The sequence below is a fragment of the Chinchilla lanigera genome, unplaced genomic scaffold (genome assembly GCF_000276665.1).
Source record: "Chinchilla lanigera isolate Chin_1 unplaced genomic scaffold, ChiLan1.0 scaffold00123, whole genome shotgun sequence".
Lineage (NCBI taxonomy): Eukaryota > Metazoa > Chordata > Mammalia > Rodentia > Chinchillidae > Chinchilla > Chinchilla lanigera.
The window spans coordinates 853904-873357 of NW_004955524.1; the positions used below are offsets into that span (position 1 = coordinate 853904).

General features: G+C 54.2%; 1 protein-coding gene across 1 annotated transcript in view; it reads left to right on the forward strand.

The window, feature by feature from the left end:
* Positions 1-17589: 17589 nt before the first annotated feature.
* The window catches only part of LOC102026788 (bone marrow stromal antigen 2-like), a 3044-nt gene continuing 1179 nt past the window's right edge, over positions 17590-19454 (forward strand). Inside the window, exons 1-4 of the mRNA XM_013507185.1 lie at positions 17590-17958; positions 18904-18979; positions 19091-19151; positions 19298-19424. Of these exons, the coding sequence (XP_013362639.1) occupies positions 17605-17958; positions 18904-18979; positions 19091-19151; positions 19298-19406 (600 nt within the window). The 5' untranslated portion in view covers positions 17590-17604 and the 3' untranslated portion in view covers positions 19407-19424. The remainder of the gene's footprint in view (positions 17959-18903; positions 18980-19090; positions 19152-19297; positions 19425-19454) is intronic.

Sequence of the window (19454 nt, forward strand, 5' to 3'; positions counted from 1 at the left end):
GGCCCCGCTCCCAGCGCGACCTGCGACCCCGCGAGCCCTCCCGCTAGCCGCTGCCCTGCGCAGTGCCAGCTGCGCCTCCCGCAGCCGCGGCACCGCGACGGTCGGTTGCAGCCTCCTCTGCGCCTGCGCAGCAATAAACTGCCCCCCCCATAACCGCGGCCTGAAAGGGTTATCTGCGCCTGCGCGCCGTAAGCCCCGCCCCGCGCTGCCGTCGGTTGACACAAAAGGTCTCTGCGCCTGCGCGTCCCCAATCCCCTCCGCCGTCGGTTGGCCACAGGCGGTCTCTGCGCCTGCGCGCCGGTGAGCCCTTCCATCCCTTGCGTGCTTTTTTGTCCGTGCTTTTGTTTGAAACAGCTCTCTCCCTGTTCCCGGCCTGGCCTCGACCTCGGGTTGTTTTTTTTCCCCCTTTTTCAACGTGCTGAGCTTCCTGTGCGACACTGGACGGCGCCAGAGTTGGACGGAGTCCGCGCCGCTGCGCCCCGCGCGTCTCACGAGCGCCACCTCCTGGACACGAAGCCCGGCTCTCCGGAGCGGGGCGGTCCTGCGGCTGCCGCGGGGCGCTTCGGGCAGCGCCGGGCCGGCTCTCCCTGCCGCTCCCGGGGTGCTGCCCTGCCCAGCCCAGAACAGGGTCCAAGCGGCAGGATCTCCCCAAAAGCCCCCTTGCGCTCGGCCCGAGCGGGCAGAGTGGGGCATCCGCGCTGCGTTCGCAGCGACTGCCCTCGGATCTTAGCCGGGCCGCGCGCCGCCCCCGGGCAGGACGGGGTCGCCGCGGGGACGAGCTCCCCGACGGGGCGGGCGTCGTGGGCAAGCCGGCCGCACCTGTCTCCAGGGGCCCCCGCGTCTGTCCCTGACTCTGCTTACCGAGGGCCGCCGCCAGGGGCGATGATGAAGCGGCGGGATCCACCGCCGCCCCGCCCTCTGTGCCCCCTCCGTCCCCCACTGGGCTCACCTGTGCCCACCTGGGGCCGCCCTGTCGGCCGCGCACCCCGAGCCTCCTCTCCCCCAGCCACCCTCGTCGGCTCCACCCCAGCTGCCCCTGAGGCGCTGTCCCTGGCTGTCCCCGTCCGAGACCAGGGCCAGGTCTGGCCCCCTCGACGTCACATGGTTACGCCCGGTCTTGTCCGTTCTTGTGGGCGAAGGCGTCCGGAATACCCGGCCGGATCAGCACACCGGCTTCCATCGGAGATGACCAGAGAGCCCAAGTTACCGGCAGTGCCGGCTGGAGTCTTCTCGTGAATCTGGAAATGTGCTAAAAGTGAATGAGAACTGTGGATGGCAGAGACTTAGAACAGCCAGATGGTTAAAACAGTTATTTCTAATGATAAAACAAAACAAAACAAAACAGCCAAATGTGCACGCGTTCCTTCTGCGCTGAAGTCTTCACTTGCCTCCGGCAACTCGAGCTCAGGCCCTCTAATTTTGTCTTCATTTCTCATCTTCCATGTTGGTAGGGCAAAATCTTAGCTTTGATTTTTTATTTTATTTTATTTTATTTTATACAGGGAATCGAAGTCAGCACCTTGTGCCTGCCAGACAGGTACTGTGCCACTGAGCTGTATTCCCAGCCCTTGGTTTGTTTTGCTATTTAGTTCAGGCTGGCCTTGAACTCACTGTGTAGACCAGGCTGGCCTTGAACTTACAGCAATCCTCCTGCCTCAGCCTCTCAGGTGCCAGGGTTACAGGTATGTGCCCAGATGATAGAGCAGAATATTACAACACAAAACTCATACCCTCTTTCTCATAGCTTTCATTTTTACACAGCCTTCATTCCTATTTACTGGTTCCTTTTTGCTGGATGATTTGCAGTCGCTCCGATTTTAAAAGTATTTTGCCTTTTTCGTTTTGTCTTGGATACTACATGCTAGCACAGGCAGGCTGCTCTATAAGGCTCTTACATTCTGCAAACACCTGCTAGAACCTTCAACAAAACCTTAAAATTCTATGAAGGAAGATAAAAGCATTGGACCAGGCGTGGTGGCGCACGCCTGTAATCCCAGCACTCGGGAGGCTGAGGCAGGAGGATTATTGCAAGTTCGAGACCAGTCTGGGCTACAAAGTGAGCTCAAGGGCAGCCAAAACTGCATAGGGAGACCCTGTTTCAAAAAAGACAAAAATAAATAAATAAAAATAAAAGCATGAAACATAGATTGCACAGATGTTAGTATGTACCAAAAAGGTCTAATTAAGTTCACTCTGCTCTAATTAAAAATTGAAAGACGAGAATATTTTATGGCAGTGGCAAAAATTAGGTGTTTCTGAAGCATGAGAAGTTGTGAGGAACCCTGGACAGAGACAGGGAGGGCGCCCACACGAGGGCCCCGGGGGAAGTGTGCGTCTTGCTGGGACAGTAAACTGAAGGGGGGAAGAGGGCTCAGCATAAAAATAGCGCGGTGACAAGCTTCAGCGAATGCCTACGATAACGACTCTCACTGTCAGTGGGTCTAAATCTCCAGCGAAGAGACAGAGATTGGCAAATTGGATCTACACCAAAATGGGACCTTGTATTGCTGACAGGACGCACACTTCTTCGAAAGGAAGCCCATAGGGTATGCAAAAAGGATAGAAAACAGCAGTGCAGGGAGGCAGAGCCCAAAGCAAGGAGGAACAGCTGTCTTCTAGCAGACGCAGCAGACTCAAGCAAGACTGATCAGGAGGGACAGTGATGGTCTTCCGAGCGGGTGAAGGGAGCAGTTCAGCAGAAAGAGATACAGCCACACACATCTATGGACCAAACTTTGGTGCACGCAAGTTCATAAAAACTACTAGACATAAAACAGGGACACCAAAAGCCAGGCGTGGTGGCTCACACTTGTAATTCCAGCACTCGGGAGGCCGAGGCAGGAGGATCACTGTGAGTTCAAGGCCAGCCTATGCTAAAAAGTGAGCTTAAGGCCAGCCTGAAGTGCATAGCAAAACCTTGTCTCAAAAAGACCAAAAAAAAAAAAAAAAAACAAAAACCAACAGGATCATATTAGGAGACTTGAACACCCATGTGTCTTTTTTTTTTTTTTTTGGTTTTTTTTTCCGGTACCAGGAATCGAACTCACGACCTTGCGCTTGCCAGGCAGGCACTGTGCTGCTGAGCTAAATCCCCAACCCCCACCCCACGTGTCTTGGTTACTTTTCTCTCGTTACTAGGACAAAATATCTGACGTCCAAAATTAAGGAAGGAAAGGTTTACTTCACTTACAGTTTGTGGAGGTTTCAGTCCGTATTTGCCAGATTACAAGGCAGAGTGGCACATGGCACAGGGCTACAGCTCATGGCGGCACAACACAGCAAAAGCAACAAGCACTAAAAGGGAGGAATGGCCCCAAGCAGCCTCTTCCTCTCCCTTACAAATGCAAACTATCCACCCCAGGGCAGGCGCAGCTCCCACACCCACAATCAATCAAACTCTAAAAGCCTGCCCCATGACCGCGTGAGGCTTTGGGGGGACACCCAGACACAAACCATAACACCATGTTCACAATTAGACAAGTCTCCTAGGCAAAGAATGAACAAATAGCAGAGTTAATCCACACCAGTGCGTGAGTAGGTATCTACAGAGTGGTACATCCAGCCAGTGCTAAAGAACCAGGGGCCGGGCCAAGTAGGCAGCAACTTCTTATACCTAATAACTGAGGAGGAATGATCTCACTACGGACTCAGCTGGAAGTCCCCTGGAAGACATACTTCAAGGACACCTCTGAGAAGTAGTCATCTCCTAAGGGGTCTAAATATTATCAGTAAAACTATTTGCCATTAGCAATTTACAAGCATCAACCCAAGAATTAAACTTTAAAAAATGGAAGACACTTAAGCAAGATGCTACCCGAGACTTGCAGCTCACCAAAGACAAACCCAGGGGGCAGTGAGGTGGAACAGTTCAAAAGCCGCTGACTTGGGCTCTCTAACATAGTAACACTGGAGGTAAGAAAGCAGATGAATAAGACTCTAGAAAAAAATCAAATCAGAAATAATTTCTTTTAAAAAAAGAAAAAATTTCTCAGATAACTCCAGAGACGCTCACCATATGAACAACTTTATCTGGGGCACATACGGATAAAAAAATAGAGGAACTCAGGAAAATAATGGAAACCATGAACGCCCAACATAGAAAAGAAATAGAATCCATGAAACAGATTCAAACAGAAATCCAGGAGACAAAAATTCCATCGAAAATACACTCAGGAGAATGAGCCAATATGAGAACAGAATATCAGATAAAGAAGACAGGATTTGCAGTTAACAATCATGAAAAGATTTCTTAAAAATAACCAGGAATCCTGTGATGGAGACCACTATGAAGCAGCTCTGAGCAGGACTTAAAATTAACCAGTTGGGGGCAGGGCATGGTGGCACATGCCTGTAATTCCAGCACTCAGGAGGCTGAAGCACGAGGATCGTTGCAAGTTCAAGACCAGCCTGGGCTACAAAGTGAGCTCAAGGCCAGCCTGAACTGCATAGCTAGACCCTGTCTCAAAAAGACCAAAAAAAAAAAAAAAATTAACCAATTGGCTTTCTTTGTTTACTTGTGAGTCTGTCTGAGGCCTTGGCCCTGGAAATGGGCAGCAGACTCATAGTAAGTGCACCTCTGTGAGTTCCTGGTCTCCAGTGAGCCCTGTAATGACAGGTGAAGCCCTAAAGCCCGCAAGCCTCAAAGGATGAGACAAGGCCACAGCTAAAGACACCTGGCTCCAACCCCAACTAACTAGGTAAGGACTGTAGCCTCAGGCATCTCACTCCACTTGGAGACCTTCCTGGAGATAACATAGTTCTCCTACGTTAACACAGTCTCTTACTTGGAGAAGCCCTTGAGCTGACCTCCAAAGTCCTGAACTCCTCTTGAATGTCCTGCCTTTCTTCAGTATCCCCTCCTTTGTTTGCTAACTAAATAAATACCAGGCCCCCAGAGAAGTTCTGTGTCTCAGCTCCCAGAGCATTTTGAATTCCGTGAGAGGGTTTTGATCCTCCTGGAGCCCTAAAATCCTACCACTTGTCTCTTTTATTTAAGCCTTCACAGCCCACTGGTTTGGGAGACTGCGGGCCTGAGCAGTCTGCAGTAACTAAGGGATAACATTAACATGTTAACCATGAAAAGTCAATCTAATAGCTGCTAGATGATGCAAAGAAGAATAAGATGATCAGAGTAAATTTTTTAAAAAATGAAGATAATGCAAATGACAGAAAAATAAGCCTGTTCACAGAAGTCATGGCAGAAACTTCCCAATAGGGAAGAAATTTTGATATGCAGTAAGTGAGGCATATAAAACTCCAATAGGTCAAGATTCCAGAAATTCAACACAAGAACAGAATATTGAAAGCTGTTTAAAAAATCACCTAGAAAGGAAACCTCATCAGAATCACAACAGACTTCTCAACACAAACCCTCAAGTCAAGGAGAGCTTGGAGTGAAGTATTCCAAGCTCTTAAAGAAAATAATCTCCAACCCAGATTGACATACCATGAAAAAACATCTTTCCAAATTGATGGGGAGGCCAGGTATGGTGGTACACACCTGTAACCCCAGCACTCAGGAGGTTGAAGCAGGAGAACTGCCGAGAACTTGAGGCCAGCCTGAACTGTGGAAGTGAGATCCTGTCTCAAAAAGACAAAAAAAAAATACATTATCAGTTATAACCATCAATGTAAATGGTCTCAGGTCACCAATCAAAAGAAAGAGACTGGCAGACTGGACCAAGTGGCAAGATCCAACCGTATGCTGCGCACCAGAGAACACATTTAATTTAAAAAGGAATTCACAGACTGAAAGTCAGAGGGTGGAAAACAGTACTCCATGGGACAGGAACTCAGAAGAATGCAGTGGTAGCTATTTTATCTGCAAACGAAGTGGATTTCAAGCCAAGACTGACTAAGAAAGGTCACTACATTCTCGTGAAGGGAACAATCCAAGAGGAAGACATAACACTCACAAGTATGTGTTACCAAATACCAGCACAAATGTTAACAGACATGAAAAATCAAATCAGCACTCATACAGTGGTAATGCGGGACCTCAACACCCCACTGTCACAAATAGATCAACTAGACAAAAATTAAAGAAATATCAGAGCTGAACCAAACCTGTGAACAAATAGGCTTCGTGGATGTCTGCAGAGTGTTCCACTGCAGAACGTCAGAATACACCTTCTCAGCTGCACGTGGGATGTCCTCCAAAGAGACCACATACTAGCCCGTAGAATACACTTAAGTGAATGCAAAGGATTTGAAATTATCCCATGCACATTCTCAGACCATAGTGCAATGAAAGTGGAAATCAATGGCAAAAAAAGCAGAACCTAACATTATGTGGAAATTGAAACCACCAACAGAGGAAAGCCCAGGACCCAATGGATTCACAGCACAACTTAAGGCCAATCTAATACCAGTATTCCTCAAACTTGCCAGGGGTGGCAAGCACAGCTCTCAAAATCCTCAGGGTAAAGGATGGTGGGGGATGAAGAAATAAAGATAAGATTCAAAAAACAAAAAGCTGAGGTCAGGTGGAGCCCTCTCTCCAGATGGGTGGAAGGAACTGCTCAGCAGCTGCATTCTGTTTGTTTATACGCTCGGCAGGTTGGTGCCACGTGACACCCTCTGCCTAGCAACTTGTTTGGCTCGCCTCAGGTGCCCGGTGCTCTCTGGGCTGGGCAGCTTGTTCACGAGGCCCACCTTGGGCACTCCTTGTTCTCGGGACTGACCTAGCTCTAGCCCTGCACATGTGACAAACTTCCAGCTTCAGCCACTCCCCACAGTACCCCAGTTGTCCCAGCACCCAGGAGCAGGGGCAGGCAGATCAGCATGAGTTTGAGGCCAGCTTGGGTTATACAGTGAGTCAAGGCCAGCCTGAACTACAGAGCTAGATCATGTCTCAAAAAATAAGCAATAGGAGCTCGGTGTGGTGGCGCACACCTGTAATCCCAGCACTTGGGAGGCTGAGGCAGAAGGTCCACCATACATTCAAGGCCAGCCTAGGCTACACAGTGAGTTTAAGGACACAGAAATACCCTGTCTCAAAAATAAGTATTTAAAGAATAAAAAAGGAGATTGAAGAGGACACAGAAGATGGGAAAACATGCCCTGTCCCTGAATAGGCAGAACCAACATCATCAAAATGGCCATACGACCAAGACTGATCCACAGCTTCAGTGCACTGTAAGAGCATTCTTCACAGGACCAAAAAAGTCCTACAATTCGCACATAACCAGGAGAGGCCAGAACAGCAAAAGCAATCCTGGGTAACAGGAGAAAAGCAGGAGATATAGCAACCCCGGATTTCCAGTTCTATTCAAAAGCAGCCGAGATAGAACATCGTGGTCCTGGTACAGACACGCAGAGCAGTGGAACAGAACAGGGATGCAGAAACAGCCGCAGGCGTGTTCAGCCGTCTGATCTTTGACAGAGGGGCCAAAAACATACATCGGAGAAAAGAAACCCTCTGACAAACGTTGCTGAGAAGACTGAGTGTCCACGCGCCGCAGAACGGATCCAGGCCCAGAACTCCTACCCTGTACAAGTGTAAAACCAAAATGGATCAAGAACCTGATACTAAACACTGAATCTGCTGGAAGATAAATTAGGTAAAGCTCTTGGAAACGTAGGCCTAGGAAAGGACTTTCTGAACAGAATCCAGTTGCATAAGAAATAATGCAAAGAGGGGGCTGGGGATTTAGCTCAGCGGCAAAAGCGCTTGCCTGGCAAGCGCAAGCTCGTGAGTTTGGTTCCTGGTACAGGAGAAAACCCAAACCCAAAAAAAAAAAAAAAAAAAAAAAAAAAGAAATAATGCAAAGAATCATCAAATAGGGCAGCTAAATTAAAAAGCTCCCCAGCACTCGGGAGGCCAAGGCAGGAGGATCATTGCAAGTCTGAGACCAGCCTGGGCTACAAAGTGAGCTTGAGAGCAGGCTGAACTGCATAGCGAACTGCCTCAAAAAGACAAAAAAAAAAAAAAAAAAATTAAAAAGCTTCTACACAGCAAAGGAAACAAAACAGTGAGGAGACAACCTATAGAATGGGAAAAGGTATGTCAGCTGCTCTTCAGCAGACTAATACCTAGAATATATAAAGAGCTAAAAAAATTAGACCCCCAAAATAAAAGACTCAATTTTAATAAAGGACAGCTGAACCAGGCGTGGTGTCACATGCCTGTAATCCCAGCATTCAGGGGGCTGAGGCAGGAGGATCGTTGCAAGTTCGAGACCAGCCTGGGCTACAAAGTGAGCTGAAGGCCAGCCTGCACTGCATAGTGACAGCCTGTCTCAAAAAGAAAAAAAGAAAAAAAAAAAAGGACAACTGAAATTAAGAGATGCTCCTCAGAGGAAGTGCAAATGGTTCATAAACACGTGAAAAAGTGTGCAGCATCTTTGGCCATTAGAGAAATGCAAATCAAAACAACACCGAGATTCCATCTCACTCCAGAAAGAAAGGCTATCATCACAGATTCAAAACACAACAAATGGGCAGGGCATGCCGGTGCACACCTGTAATCCCAGCACTTGGGAAGCTGAGGCAGAAGGATTGCTGCAAGTTCGAGGCCAGCCTCAGCTATACAGTGAGACCCTGTCTCAAAAAAGAAAAGTGCTGCTAAGGTGTGGTGGGGGAACCCTTCTACATTCTTCTTGGGAGTGTAACCTAGTACAATCACTATGGAAATCAGTATGGAGATTCCTCAAAAACATAAAACTAAAAATTCTGTTTGATCCAGTTATACCTCCTTTGGGTATCTTCCCTAAAGAGCTAAACATCATATTACAGTGTTCCAGGCACGCTCATGTTTATAGCAGCACCACTCATAATAGCTAAAGCTAGGAAGTGGCCTGTATGCCCATCAAATGATAAATGAATAAAGAAAATCTGGTGTGCGTATGTACACCATGGAGTACTACTCAGCCATGAAGAAGGACAAATCTGAGTACACCTTGAGGCCATAATGCTAAGAAAAAAATAAATCAGACATCAACAGTTCAGTATTCTATGCTTTCTTTTATATGAGAAACCTGAAGCATAAAAATTGAAAGATCAGAATAAAAGATGAGAGGAATCAGGGAGGTAGAACTTTTGCAGATGGAAAGGTGATTCTGAGATGGGAGGAGGTAAGGCAAAAGGGAAACAAAAAGGACACAGGCTTGATATTCCCCGTGAGGAATGAATTCATTGTGTATCACAGACATTTACCAATACAAAAGAACTCTTTGAGGCTGATGAAAATAATTCAGAATGCAAGGATTTGCTGCTAAATGCATAGAATATTTTACACAGGAATGGCACTGGAACATATATATGCATGAACGTCAGTATATAAAAAGAAGTCACTTATGTGTACACTTATTTTATGTTATTTTTTTTGAGACAAGGTCTCGCTATGCAGTTCAGGCTGGCCTTGAGCTCACTTTGTAGCCCAGGCTGGTCTCGAACTTGCAACGATCCTCCTGCCTCAGCCTCCCAAGTGCTGGGATTACAGGTGTGCGCCACCACGCCCGGCATATTTTATTTATATTTATGAATATGTGACACATAAGCTGAGCATGGTGGCACACACCCAGAACTCCGGAGGCTGCAGCAGGGGGATTGCTGCTGTCCTGGGCTACACAGCGACTTCAAGGCCAGCCTGAACCACACAGAGGGGAGCTGCAGGAGGGCGGCGCGAACCCCGGCGCCTCTGCCGGCCCGGAGCCCAGCCGCCCCCGCACAGCGGCACAGGGGCCACGCCGCAGGAAGTCGCCTTTCTGAAGCCTGGACGTCCACTTCCTGCCCCGCGCCTCTCCACACGCACTCTTCCCGAGGCTCCGTGTCCACACCCACAGCCTGGGCTTCGCTGCGCGTGCGTGTGTGAAAACGACGGGAGCCTCTCCTTTCTCAGCCTAGACCAAAGGGGCGCAGCCGAGCGGTTTGTCTCCCAGCCCCCGGCCCACGGAGGACGAAGGTCACGAGGTGACCTGTGCGCCCGGCTCCGCGTGCGGGGCAGGACACGCGAGGCCAGAGCGCGGCTGTTCTTGGGGATCAGCCGGGCGGGCCGTGGATGCTGACCTTTGTTAAGCATTTGTGTCTTCTTTTTCCCTAGAGGAAGCGCTGACGCAATGCGTGCAGCATGAGTAAATCAGTCGATGCAGTTTAAATAAAGCTGGCCTGGGCACGACTGTAAGAGAAAAACTAGGACTGAAGGAACACCTGCTCTTTGGTTTTTTGTTTTGTTTGGTTTGGTTTGGTTTTTTCCGGTACCAGGAATCGAACTCACGACCTTGCACTAGCCAGGCAGGCGCTGTGCCGCTGAGCTAAACCCCCAGCCCCTGCTCTTTGCTTTTTTGATCGTGATGAAAGTAGAAAGAGGCCATGCATGGTGGCGCCCGCCTGTGACCCCAGCACCTGGGAGGCTGAGGCAGGAGGGAGCATCCCTATGGGTTTGAGACCACAGAGTGAGCCCGAGGCCAGCCGGAACTGCACAGCGAGACCTTGTCTCAGAAGGACGAAAGAGAGGAGGGAGAAAGGGGGACGGCTGAAGGGGTAGCAGTCTGCACTGCTTTGGGGCTCCGGAGCAGGGCCACCGGGGTCTGCCACCCCGAGCCTGACCCTGGGCTCCACTTCCGCATCCTTCACAAGAGAGAGCAGACAGTAGCATTTTCCGCTTACTTTCAGATTCCTTACTTTCTGAGGTGCAAAAGTAACCGTCTGTGTGTGGAACCCGGAGGACAAGCACCGGCTCTGAGAAAATCTCAGAACTGGCCCTGGGCTGGGCGGGCAGCTGTCAGCAGGAGGCCTGCAGGGCGGGGGCCAGGCTGGGCGGTTCCAGCACTGTCACCGGCAGGAGCACCGCTGTGACAAGACACGGTGGGCTCGGTGCGTGTGTGCACGTGTGCGTGTGCGTGTGTGAATGCACGCATGCACATGTGTGCGTGTGCGTTCACAGACACGCTGTGGTACCTCTCCTGGTTGGAGAATCCAGAATTGCCTGTCTCGGGTGGCACGAGAAGCTGAGCAGGCACTTGAAGAGGCCGCGGCAGGCGGCCGGCCCGGAGGACCTGTGCGCCCCAAGGTCTGGGCACAAGTAGTGGGGCAGGGAGGTTTTATACTACAGTTTAAATTGGGTCAGGTCGGGGTTGAGCAGAGCAGAATTTTACAAAAGCTGAGGTTTGCAGGTGTTAGGTCTTGAGGTCCAGGGGTTCACTGTGTTCAGAATCCAGGACCGAGCCAGGCATGGTGGCGCACGCCTGTAACCCCAGCACTCGGGAGGCTGAGGCAGGAGGATCCTTGGGAGTTTGAGACCAGTTTGGGCTACAAAGTGAGCTCAAGGCCAGCCGGAACTGCATAGTGAGACCCTGTCTCAAAAAGACAAAAAAGAGAAAGAATCCAGGAGCCACACGAGAGGAAGACACGACCCAAAGGCCCTTGGAAGGCAACGACGTTATTGCAGCAGCAGGCTGGCGGGAATCAGTTCCAAATCACACACCCCCCCTCACCCCAGCCCCCCGCTTAGACTCAAGCAGAAACTTATGGTTTGCAAGCAGGAAGTACAAAGGCTGGTAGTGTAGAGGCTATTTGAAAGGTAAAGAAAATTTTAAACCTCGTGTTTCTGACACTAGTATATTTCTAACACTGTTCAGGTATGAGCCTGGGAAGTGCAGTCGGGTCTCATCATCAGAGAGCTGCAAGGGCCAGTGAGCCAGATGCCAGCTGTGAGACGGGGCGGCTGAGGCAGGCCGTGGTGTGCTGCTAACTTCAAGTCCAGAGAGTTCTCGCCTCGAGGACACCTCTGCCCCGTCTCAGAGAGTGACTGGTCCTCCCCCGTGTTATATGGTAGTAACCGTATTAGCGTCTGTCAGAGTAAATTCTGCCCAGCGACCAACGACAAAGACGTGTAGCCCCCTACAGAATGTCGTCATCTGCCTTTTGCACTTGCTCTGAAAACCTGCGCAAGGGGCTGGCGACCTCAAGACGGGGCTGGCGATTTGGAGCGGAGCGTCCCGCGGCCTGCTAGTGCATAAAGCCGCCTTCCGAAGGTCCTCTGGCGCTGTTGTCTTCCGCTTGGCCTGGGCCTGCGTTCCGCAGCGCGCAGGTTATTCCACAGTTGCTGCCTGTATCTGGTCATCCGTTGCTGGGCAGGTTGGCTCCGGGCAGGTGCTGGTTACAAGGGGTCATTCGTCATATGGGGGAGAGTCGGGGAGCCGGGCTGAGCCAGCGAGTGGGATCGACCACATCCTTGACCGGGTTAGGCCGGCCCGGGCAGAGCGGCCTTGGCAGGGGCGGCAGACAGCATGCGGGCGGCCTGCAGTGCCGCTGGGTGTGGTGGGACAGGGCCACACCGTCTCTGAGACTCCGCTGCGCGGCCGGTCCAGGCTGAGTCTCACTGTGACGCTGCTAGTTTAGAAATTTTATTACATTTCCTACTGTTACAGGCAGCTGAGTTAGATAGAAATATTATAGGCAGTCAGACAGGGCCAGGCCCTCCAAGGAGCCAACATGAAAGACAGGATAAGATACCTGGGCCAGACCTCAGGACAGAAGGACTGAACAGATGCACCCACAGACCTCCCTAGGTGTGAACACCAGGGCTTGATATTCTAAATAAGCAACAACCACCTTGAAAAGCCAGGAGTCGGGGGTTTTAGCTCAGTGGCACAGCACCTGCCTGGCAAGCGCAAGGTTGTGAGTTCGATTCCCGATACCGGAAGAAAAACAAAACAAAGCAAAACAAAACAAAAAAAGTGAGGAATCACTAGCCCAACCCCCTACAGGAGAGGCCCTGTTCTGTACTCACGCCCGCTTGCTACGTGACTGGCTTCCCCATTTGATCCAGTTTACTCAATTTTACCTGAACTACTATACTTGTAATCTCACTGGCTGACCATAGTTTTGTCCCACCTCATGCCCACCTTGTAATTCCCATTTCCCCCTACCTTGGACCCGCCTCGCCTCAGGGTTTTGCTCTATAAAGTCCCTGGGAGGGGCAGGGTCCTTGGCAACCCACTCGGGTGTCCCTCTGTCCCTCTGGGACAGAAGCTTTCTTTCCTTCAATAAATATATTCTGCTCTTAACCTCCGTTGTTCCTAAAATTCATTCTTCGATTTTAGAGAGCACGAACTGGTCCCAGACATTCAGGGTGGGAGTTTGTATTTTCCTATATCACTGTCACACCGGAGCCTCCGGTGCTCAGGGCGCAAGCTCGGGGGGTCGCGCAGGCAGGGGCGGGCCTGGCATTGCGGGGTGCAGTGCTGTGCATGGTGCCCCCGTTGTGTCCCCGGCCACACCTCTACCTTCCCACCCGCCCAGCCACCAGGCGCCTGCGTCCTCTGCCGGTGCGGCTGCCGCCTGGGCCCGCCGTGGTCCCTTCAGCCCAGCCTCAGCTGGCCGCTGGCCCAGGCCCGGGAGGCAGCCCCAGGGGCAGGGAGGACGCGGCCGGGAGCCCGCAGCAGGCTGTCACAGGACGAGCGGACCTCACAGCGTGCGCTGCCGCCCTCGGTGTGAGTGGCGGCCCGACCGGCTTGGCGAGGCTTCGGCCAGCCCTCGCTGGCGCGCGGCTCTGACTGCCAGCACCGCCGGTGACAAGAGCTGGGCTGGGCCCCGGCTCTGCCCCCGCCGTCGGAAGTAGAGCCCTGCAGGAGCCGCCGGCCCAGGAGCTCCTGCCGCCCTGGCCCTGGGGCTCCCGTCCAGAAGGGCGGGCGTGGGGTTGTGGGCACACGCTGTGTCGCCAGCCCCGTGGCCCCTGAGCTTGCACAAAAGACTATTTTTCAGTAGTGGGGTTGCAAACCCAGGGCCCTCAGCTTGAGCCACATTCCCAGGGCTTTTTTTGTTTTATTTTGACACAGGGTCTCACTAAGTTGCTGAATTAGGAAGGACACAGGACCAGGCTGGGCTAGAAATGCAGTCTCCTGCCTCAGCCTCCCAGCGTCCGGGATCCCAGGTGCGTGCTGTCACGCCCCGCTTATCTCCTTTAATTCCATGAGGACTGAGGGCCCTTGCCCTCCTCCAAAGGCTTTTCGTTCTGCCTTTAACCTCAGCGCTTAGCATGACTTCGTCTGCTCCGTGCATGCATTCACACTGGATGGGCAGGAGAGTGGGTCCAGGTCCCCACAGCACGAGGTGGGACAGGGTAGGTGCCTGTGCTTCCCTGGGGAGGACACTGGCCTCCGAACGCCGCAGGGAGACCCCCAGCTCCCAGCGGGCGGGGTCTGCAGGCCACACTCCATGGTCAGAGTGGAAGGATGAACCCTGAGGAGCGGCGCGGGCTGAGGGCGGGAAGCATGCATGGACAGGGCCGCGCCCGAGCGCAGGGGCCCCGGCAGCGCCCACGAGCCCACGCCCAGCACAGTTTCACGTGGCGCGGTCTCCAGGCGGGTTCGACCTGCACCGGGCCGTGATTGAGCGATAAGATTCCAGGCGCACCGCTCCGGCCACGCGGATGGGGGGAGCGGGTCACGGAGCCCGTCACTGGGGACAACAGGCCCTCTTTCGGAAGGGATGGGTCAGCAGGGCCCGGCCACCCGCCTGGGGCACCGTGCCTACCCGACTGCCCTGGAGCGGCGTTAGCACTTGTCCCGCGGGAGGCGCGAGGCCTGGTCCTTCCGAGTTTATCTTGAGGCCCGGCCTCCAACAGATGCGCCTCCGGCCATAGCTGTGCCGTGTTCTCTCCCTCTGCACTGGCTCCTCCAGGACCCAGCCTGTCTGACTGCCTGTATTTTCTTTCTTTCTTTCTTTGGTACTAGGAATCGAACTCAGGACCTTGTGCCTGCCAGGCAGGTGCTTGTGCCACTGAGCTATCTCCCCGGCCCTGCCTATGATAATTCTGCCTGACTTAGCTGTCGATAATAACAGGACCCAGGGCCTGTACCGGCTGTTCAGTCAGGACCTGCACCGGCTTGCAGTGGCGTGGCGGGGGGGCACTGTGACCCAGTCACTCCCCGTGAGCCGTCCAGTTCCCTCACCCCTGTACAGAGCGTGAGAGGGCTGTGTGAGCCGCCGGGACAGCACACGGCTGTATCCCACCATTCTAGGAGGCCGAGGCAGGAGAAGAAGCCCAAGTTCAAGTCCAGCCTGGACAACTAAGCAAAACCGTCTCAAAATTTAAAAAATGAAGACAGGGCTGGGAATGAGCTCATTGTGAGGGTACTGGGTACTGGGTTCCTCTCCTGGTACCGGAAAGAAAGAGGACAGGAGAGCAAGGGAAGCGGGGTAGGAGAGCTCCAGAGTACTCCCGGGGTGAGTGATCACAGAGTGGCTGCCTCTGCACGTGCAGCGAACTTGCATCCCTTTTCTCCCTTTTAATCTCTGTCATTTATTCCAGGGAAATTTCATAGTGAGGAGGGGTACAAAAAGATAAAGAGGTAGAGAGAAAATCAGGAAAAGCACAATTTTAAAATTGTGCCTTTTTTCTTGCAGTACCTGGGACGGAACCAGAACCTTAGTACTGTGCTGCCTCCCGAGCACTTCCTGTTTTTTGTTTAATTTTGAGACAGGGTCTCATTATGTCACTAAATTGCGCAAGCCACACTCGAATCTGTGATCCTCCTGCCTCAGCCTCCTTGACTGCTAGGATTACAGGTGTGCACCACCACAGCTGGCTCGAAATTGTGCTTTTAAAAAAAACTGCACCTTCAGGACTCAGGAATTACTCAAATCTTTTAGCAAACTCGGTCAAAAAAAAAAAAAATCCTATGAGTCTGATGTAAGAAATGAATTCACATGTTCAGACCAAAGGAAAAAAAAAAATCAGACTCCAGCGACCGCGGAAGTGAGGCTTCAGTCCACCCTTGCCTCGGTGCTGCAGGACCAACAGGTGCGCCCGCGGAGCAGGGCTGGGCTTGCGGTCCTGGAGCCAGCTCAGGAGTCCCGTCCGTCCCACCCCCGCCATGGCCCGGGATCCGGGTTCACGCTCTGCCTCCCCTCTGCGCCCGCCTCCCTCCGAGTTCCTCTGCGTAGCTCCGGAAAGCTCGCTTAGCGGCTGTCTCTAACCCGTCTCTTGTATGAGTCTTCTACAGCCCGCACGCCCTGGGCCCCGGTCCGAGAGCTGCCCGGCGCACCCGAGAACACGGCTTATTAGAGCGGTTAGTGAAATGCGGGGTAATTTTTTTTCTTTGTTTTCCGGTACCGGGAATCGAACTCACGACCTCGCGCTTGCCAGGTAGGCACTGTGCTGCTGAGCTAAATCCCCAGCCCCAAAATTAATGTATTCGTATTATTTTTTTTGATACCAGGAATCAAACCCTGGACCTTGCGTTTGCCAGGGAGGTGCTTATGCCACTGAGCTATATCCCCAGCCCTAAATGCAGGGTAATTAATTAACATTTTTACCTTTTACGTCTGACACACAAGCCTATGAACCAGGGTCCGGGTCGGGCTTTCTGCCTGGACGTGGCCCTCCCTCCTCTAGGCCTCTGGCCCTCAGGAAGCAGCAAGGGAAGTGGACGGCAAGCCTGTGCACCCTCGCTGGGCCACACAGGGGCAGCCTGGCGGGGTAGGCCAGTGAGGACGGCCCTGAGCACAGACAGCACCCCGACCCCAACGACGCTGTGCCCTTTCCTGAGGCGCACTCCATCCTCTGAGTATGTGCATTTCTACGCTGTCCAGTAAGTCTGTCAGTGTAGGGCCTCAGGCCCGTCATCCCAGCACTCAGGAGGCTGAGGCAGGAGGATTTCAGTGAATTTGAGGCCAGTCTGGGCTACAGAGTGAATCCAAGGCCTGCCTGAACTGCATAGTGAGACCCTGTCTCACAAAGACAAAAAAGTCCCTGCGGTCCCCTCCAGGGTGGCAGCACCTCTCCAGGGAAGGGGGCCCACAGCCCGGGCTTCTGCACACAGGGCCTAACACAGGCCTTGCCCCAGCGCCAGGCCCGGCCTGGCATCGCCCAGCCGGTCACAAAGACCAGAAACCACCTCTGGGATGCTCTGGGCTGCGGCAGGCCATCGCTGAAGACGCCACCACAGCCCCCTTGGGCTGTCACAGCTGGCAGTGGCGGCGAGCAGGCTCACTTCCCGCAGGACACCCCGCTGCCCTGGCCGGGCAGAAGGACACGGGTCCCTGACACCCCCGCCCACCTGTGCCTCCCCCGTCCATCCTGGTCCACCCTGCTGCCCCAGCAGGCGGCCTGCACATCCGCTGAGCAGCTACTGCGGGACACCCGAACCTGTCACTGCTGCCAGGCGGGCTCGGGAGCTTGCGGGCGGGAACCACATCCCGCGGGGCCAGAGCAGGCCCGGGGAGCCTCAGGGGGTCCAGCTTCCCGTGCTGCCCTCTTACGCCCTGCCTGCCTCCAGGTCGCTAGGTGGGGGCGGAGGTGCTCAGTCACCACGGAGGCCCCTGGCAACAGAGTGCAGGTCCCGGCCCCGTCCACCCTCAACTTCGCAGCCTGCTTCCGGGCAAGGCGCTGGCCCAGCGATGCGGCCCCACCTCTCCCTTGTGAGCAGAAATGAACCGAGCCCCAGGAGGGGTCAGGACGCAGACGGGGTCCGGGCGGCCCCAGCCTCTCCGCAGACGCGGGACAGCGGGAATGCAGGGCGAACTTTCCTCTAGGAACCCGAAACTGAAAGCCTAACCTCGCCCGGCTGCGGGGGCGGGCTGCAGCTGTGGAACTTCCATTGGCCGGGAAGTCCCGTATGCTAATGAGGTGGCCCACGATTGGCCCAGAGGTCCCCCATGCTAATACAGGTGCGGCATTCGCGGCGTGAGCCTTGGCGGAACCCTCTGCCCCGTCCCGCCGCCCTTATGCCTTCCTCTCTGTGCCCCTACTCGAGGGTGCCCATGGACGAGGTGGGTGTGGACAAGGGCCGCCGCGGCGTCGGGCTGCGGCCCCTGGCAGGGTTCCTGTTGGGGATGCTGGCCATGGCCGTGCCCCTGGGCTACTTTGCCGTGAAGGCCAACAGCGAAGCATGCCACCTTGGTCTCCAAGCAGAGGAAAGGTTCCACAATGTCACCCAGCACCTGCGGGACCAGCTGACCCGAGCCCAGGAGGCCCTGCAGGACGCCTACGCCACCTGCAAAAGCACCGTGGTGAGCCAGCGAACCCCTGCAGAGAGCTCAGTGTTTGGGGGGGGCGGGGGGCGGGGGGCCTAGAAACCTCCACAGGACCTGGGGGAAGATGGGGTGGCCTAGAAACTGTCCCTGGGCCCCTACATCACAATGGCCTCGTTTACCTGCCCGGGTTTGGGGACATCTAAATGCTCTCCAGGGCTCTGATGTGGGTGAAGTCTTGACACTCAAAGCAGCACCCCCGTCGGGGCCTCAGTATGCCCACTAGGACTTGGAGGGAGCTCTGAATCCCTTCAGGGCACTGGTGTGGGGGAGCTGGAAACCCCCGTGGACGTCCAGCTGCACCCAGATATCTCGGCTCGGCAAGCGCCTAACTCTGAGAATCACACAGAGGGTCTGGAAATTTCTACGAGGGTTTGGGGAGGGGGACCCTGCAGAGGCCCATGTGGGGGGCCTCAAAACCCCATTTCTTTTTTTTTTTTTTTTTTTTTTGGTTTTTCTCCGGTACCAGGAACCGAACTCACGACCTTGCGCTTGCCAGGCAGGCGCTTTGTCGCTGAGCTAAATCCCCAGCCCTCAAAACCCCATTTCAATGGGCACAGGCCTACTGGAGCCTGGCGGGGGCAAGCTGTGGGTTGGAAAGTGAGGCGCAGAGAGGGTTGGAGGAGAAGAAGAGGCTTGGCTTGAAGCGCTTCTGAGGACAGCGCGGCACCGGGCCCAGGACAGCAGTCAACACCCACCCACCAGGGCTAGAACCGCTAGGGGTTTTTGGGTTTTTGGTTCTTTGTTTGTTTTCAGACAAGGTCTAGCTATGCAGTTCAAGCTGGCCTTAAACTCACTGTGGAGCCCAGGCTGGCCTCGAACTCGTGGCGATCCCCCTGCCTCAGCCTACAGAGTGCTGGGATGACAGGCGTGCGCCACCACGGCCGGCTCAGAATCTGCTTTTGATCCTCGGCTCTGTCCCAGGAAAACCTGAATGCGTCCCTGAGCGAGGCGAAAACTCAGGAGCAGAAGCAACGCGAGCAAGTGCAGGCCCAGAAGGGTGAGGAGGGCACCCGCAGGGGCGCGCCGCGGCGCTGGTGGGGTCCGGAAGCTGCCGGCCGCCCGGGGGCGTGGCCGTGTCGGGTAGGGCGACGGCGCTCTGTGTCCCCAGATGAGATCGCGGATTTGAAGCAGAAGCTGCAGGAGACTCGGCAGACGGTGCAGCAGCTCAGGTCAGCCCCGCCCCTCGCCCCGCCCCTTCCCGGGACCCGGGACCCCCGCCGGAACATCCACGCTGCCCCCGGTACACCCGAGTCCCAGGGCGGGCAGGAGGCCGGCCTGGCCCGCAGCTGCCTGATTGTCCCCGTCTTCGCTCCAGGAATGAGATCTCCGCCACCCGCCAAAGGAGTCCCAAAAGCGCGGCCGTCTCCGTCGGCGCGGTGCCCGCGGCGCTTCTGCTCCCGGTCCTCGCTGCGCTGCGGCCCTGACGTCCCCGGAGCCCGCCGGTGAGGAGGGGCGGCCCGGCGAGGGCGGCG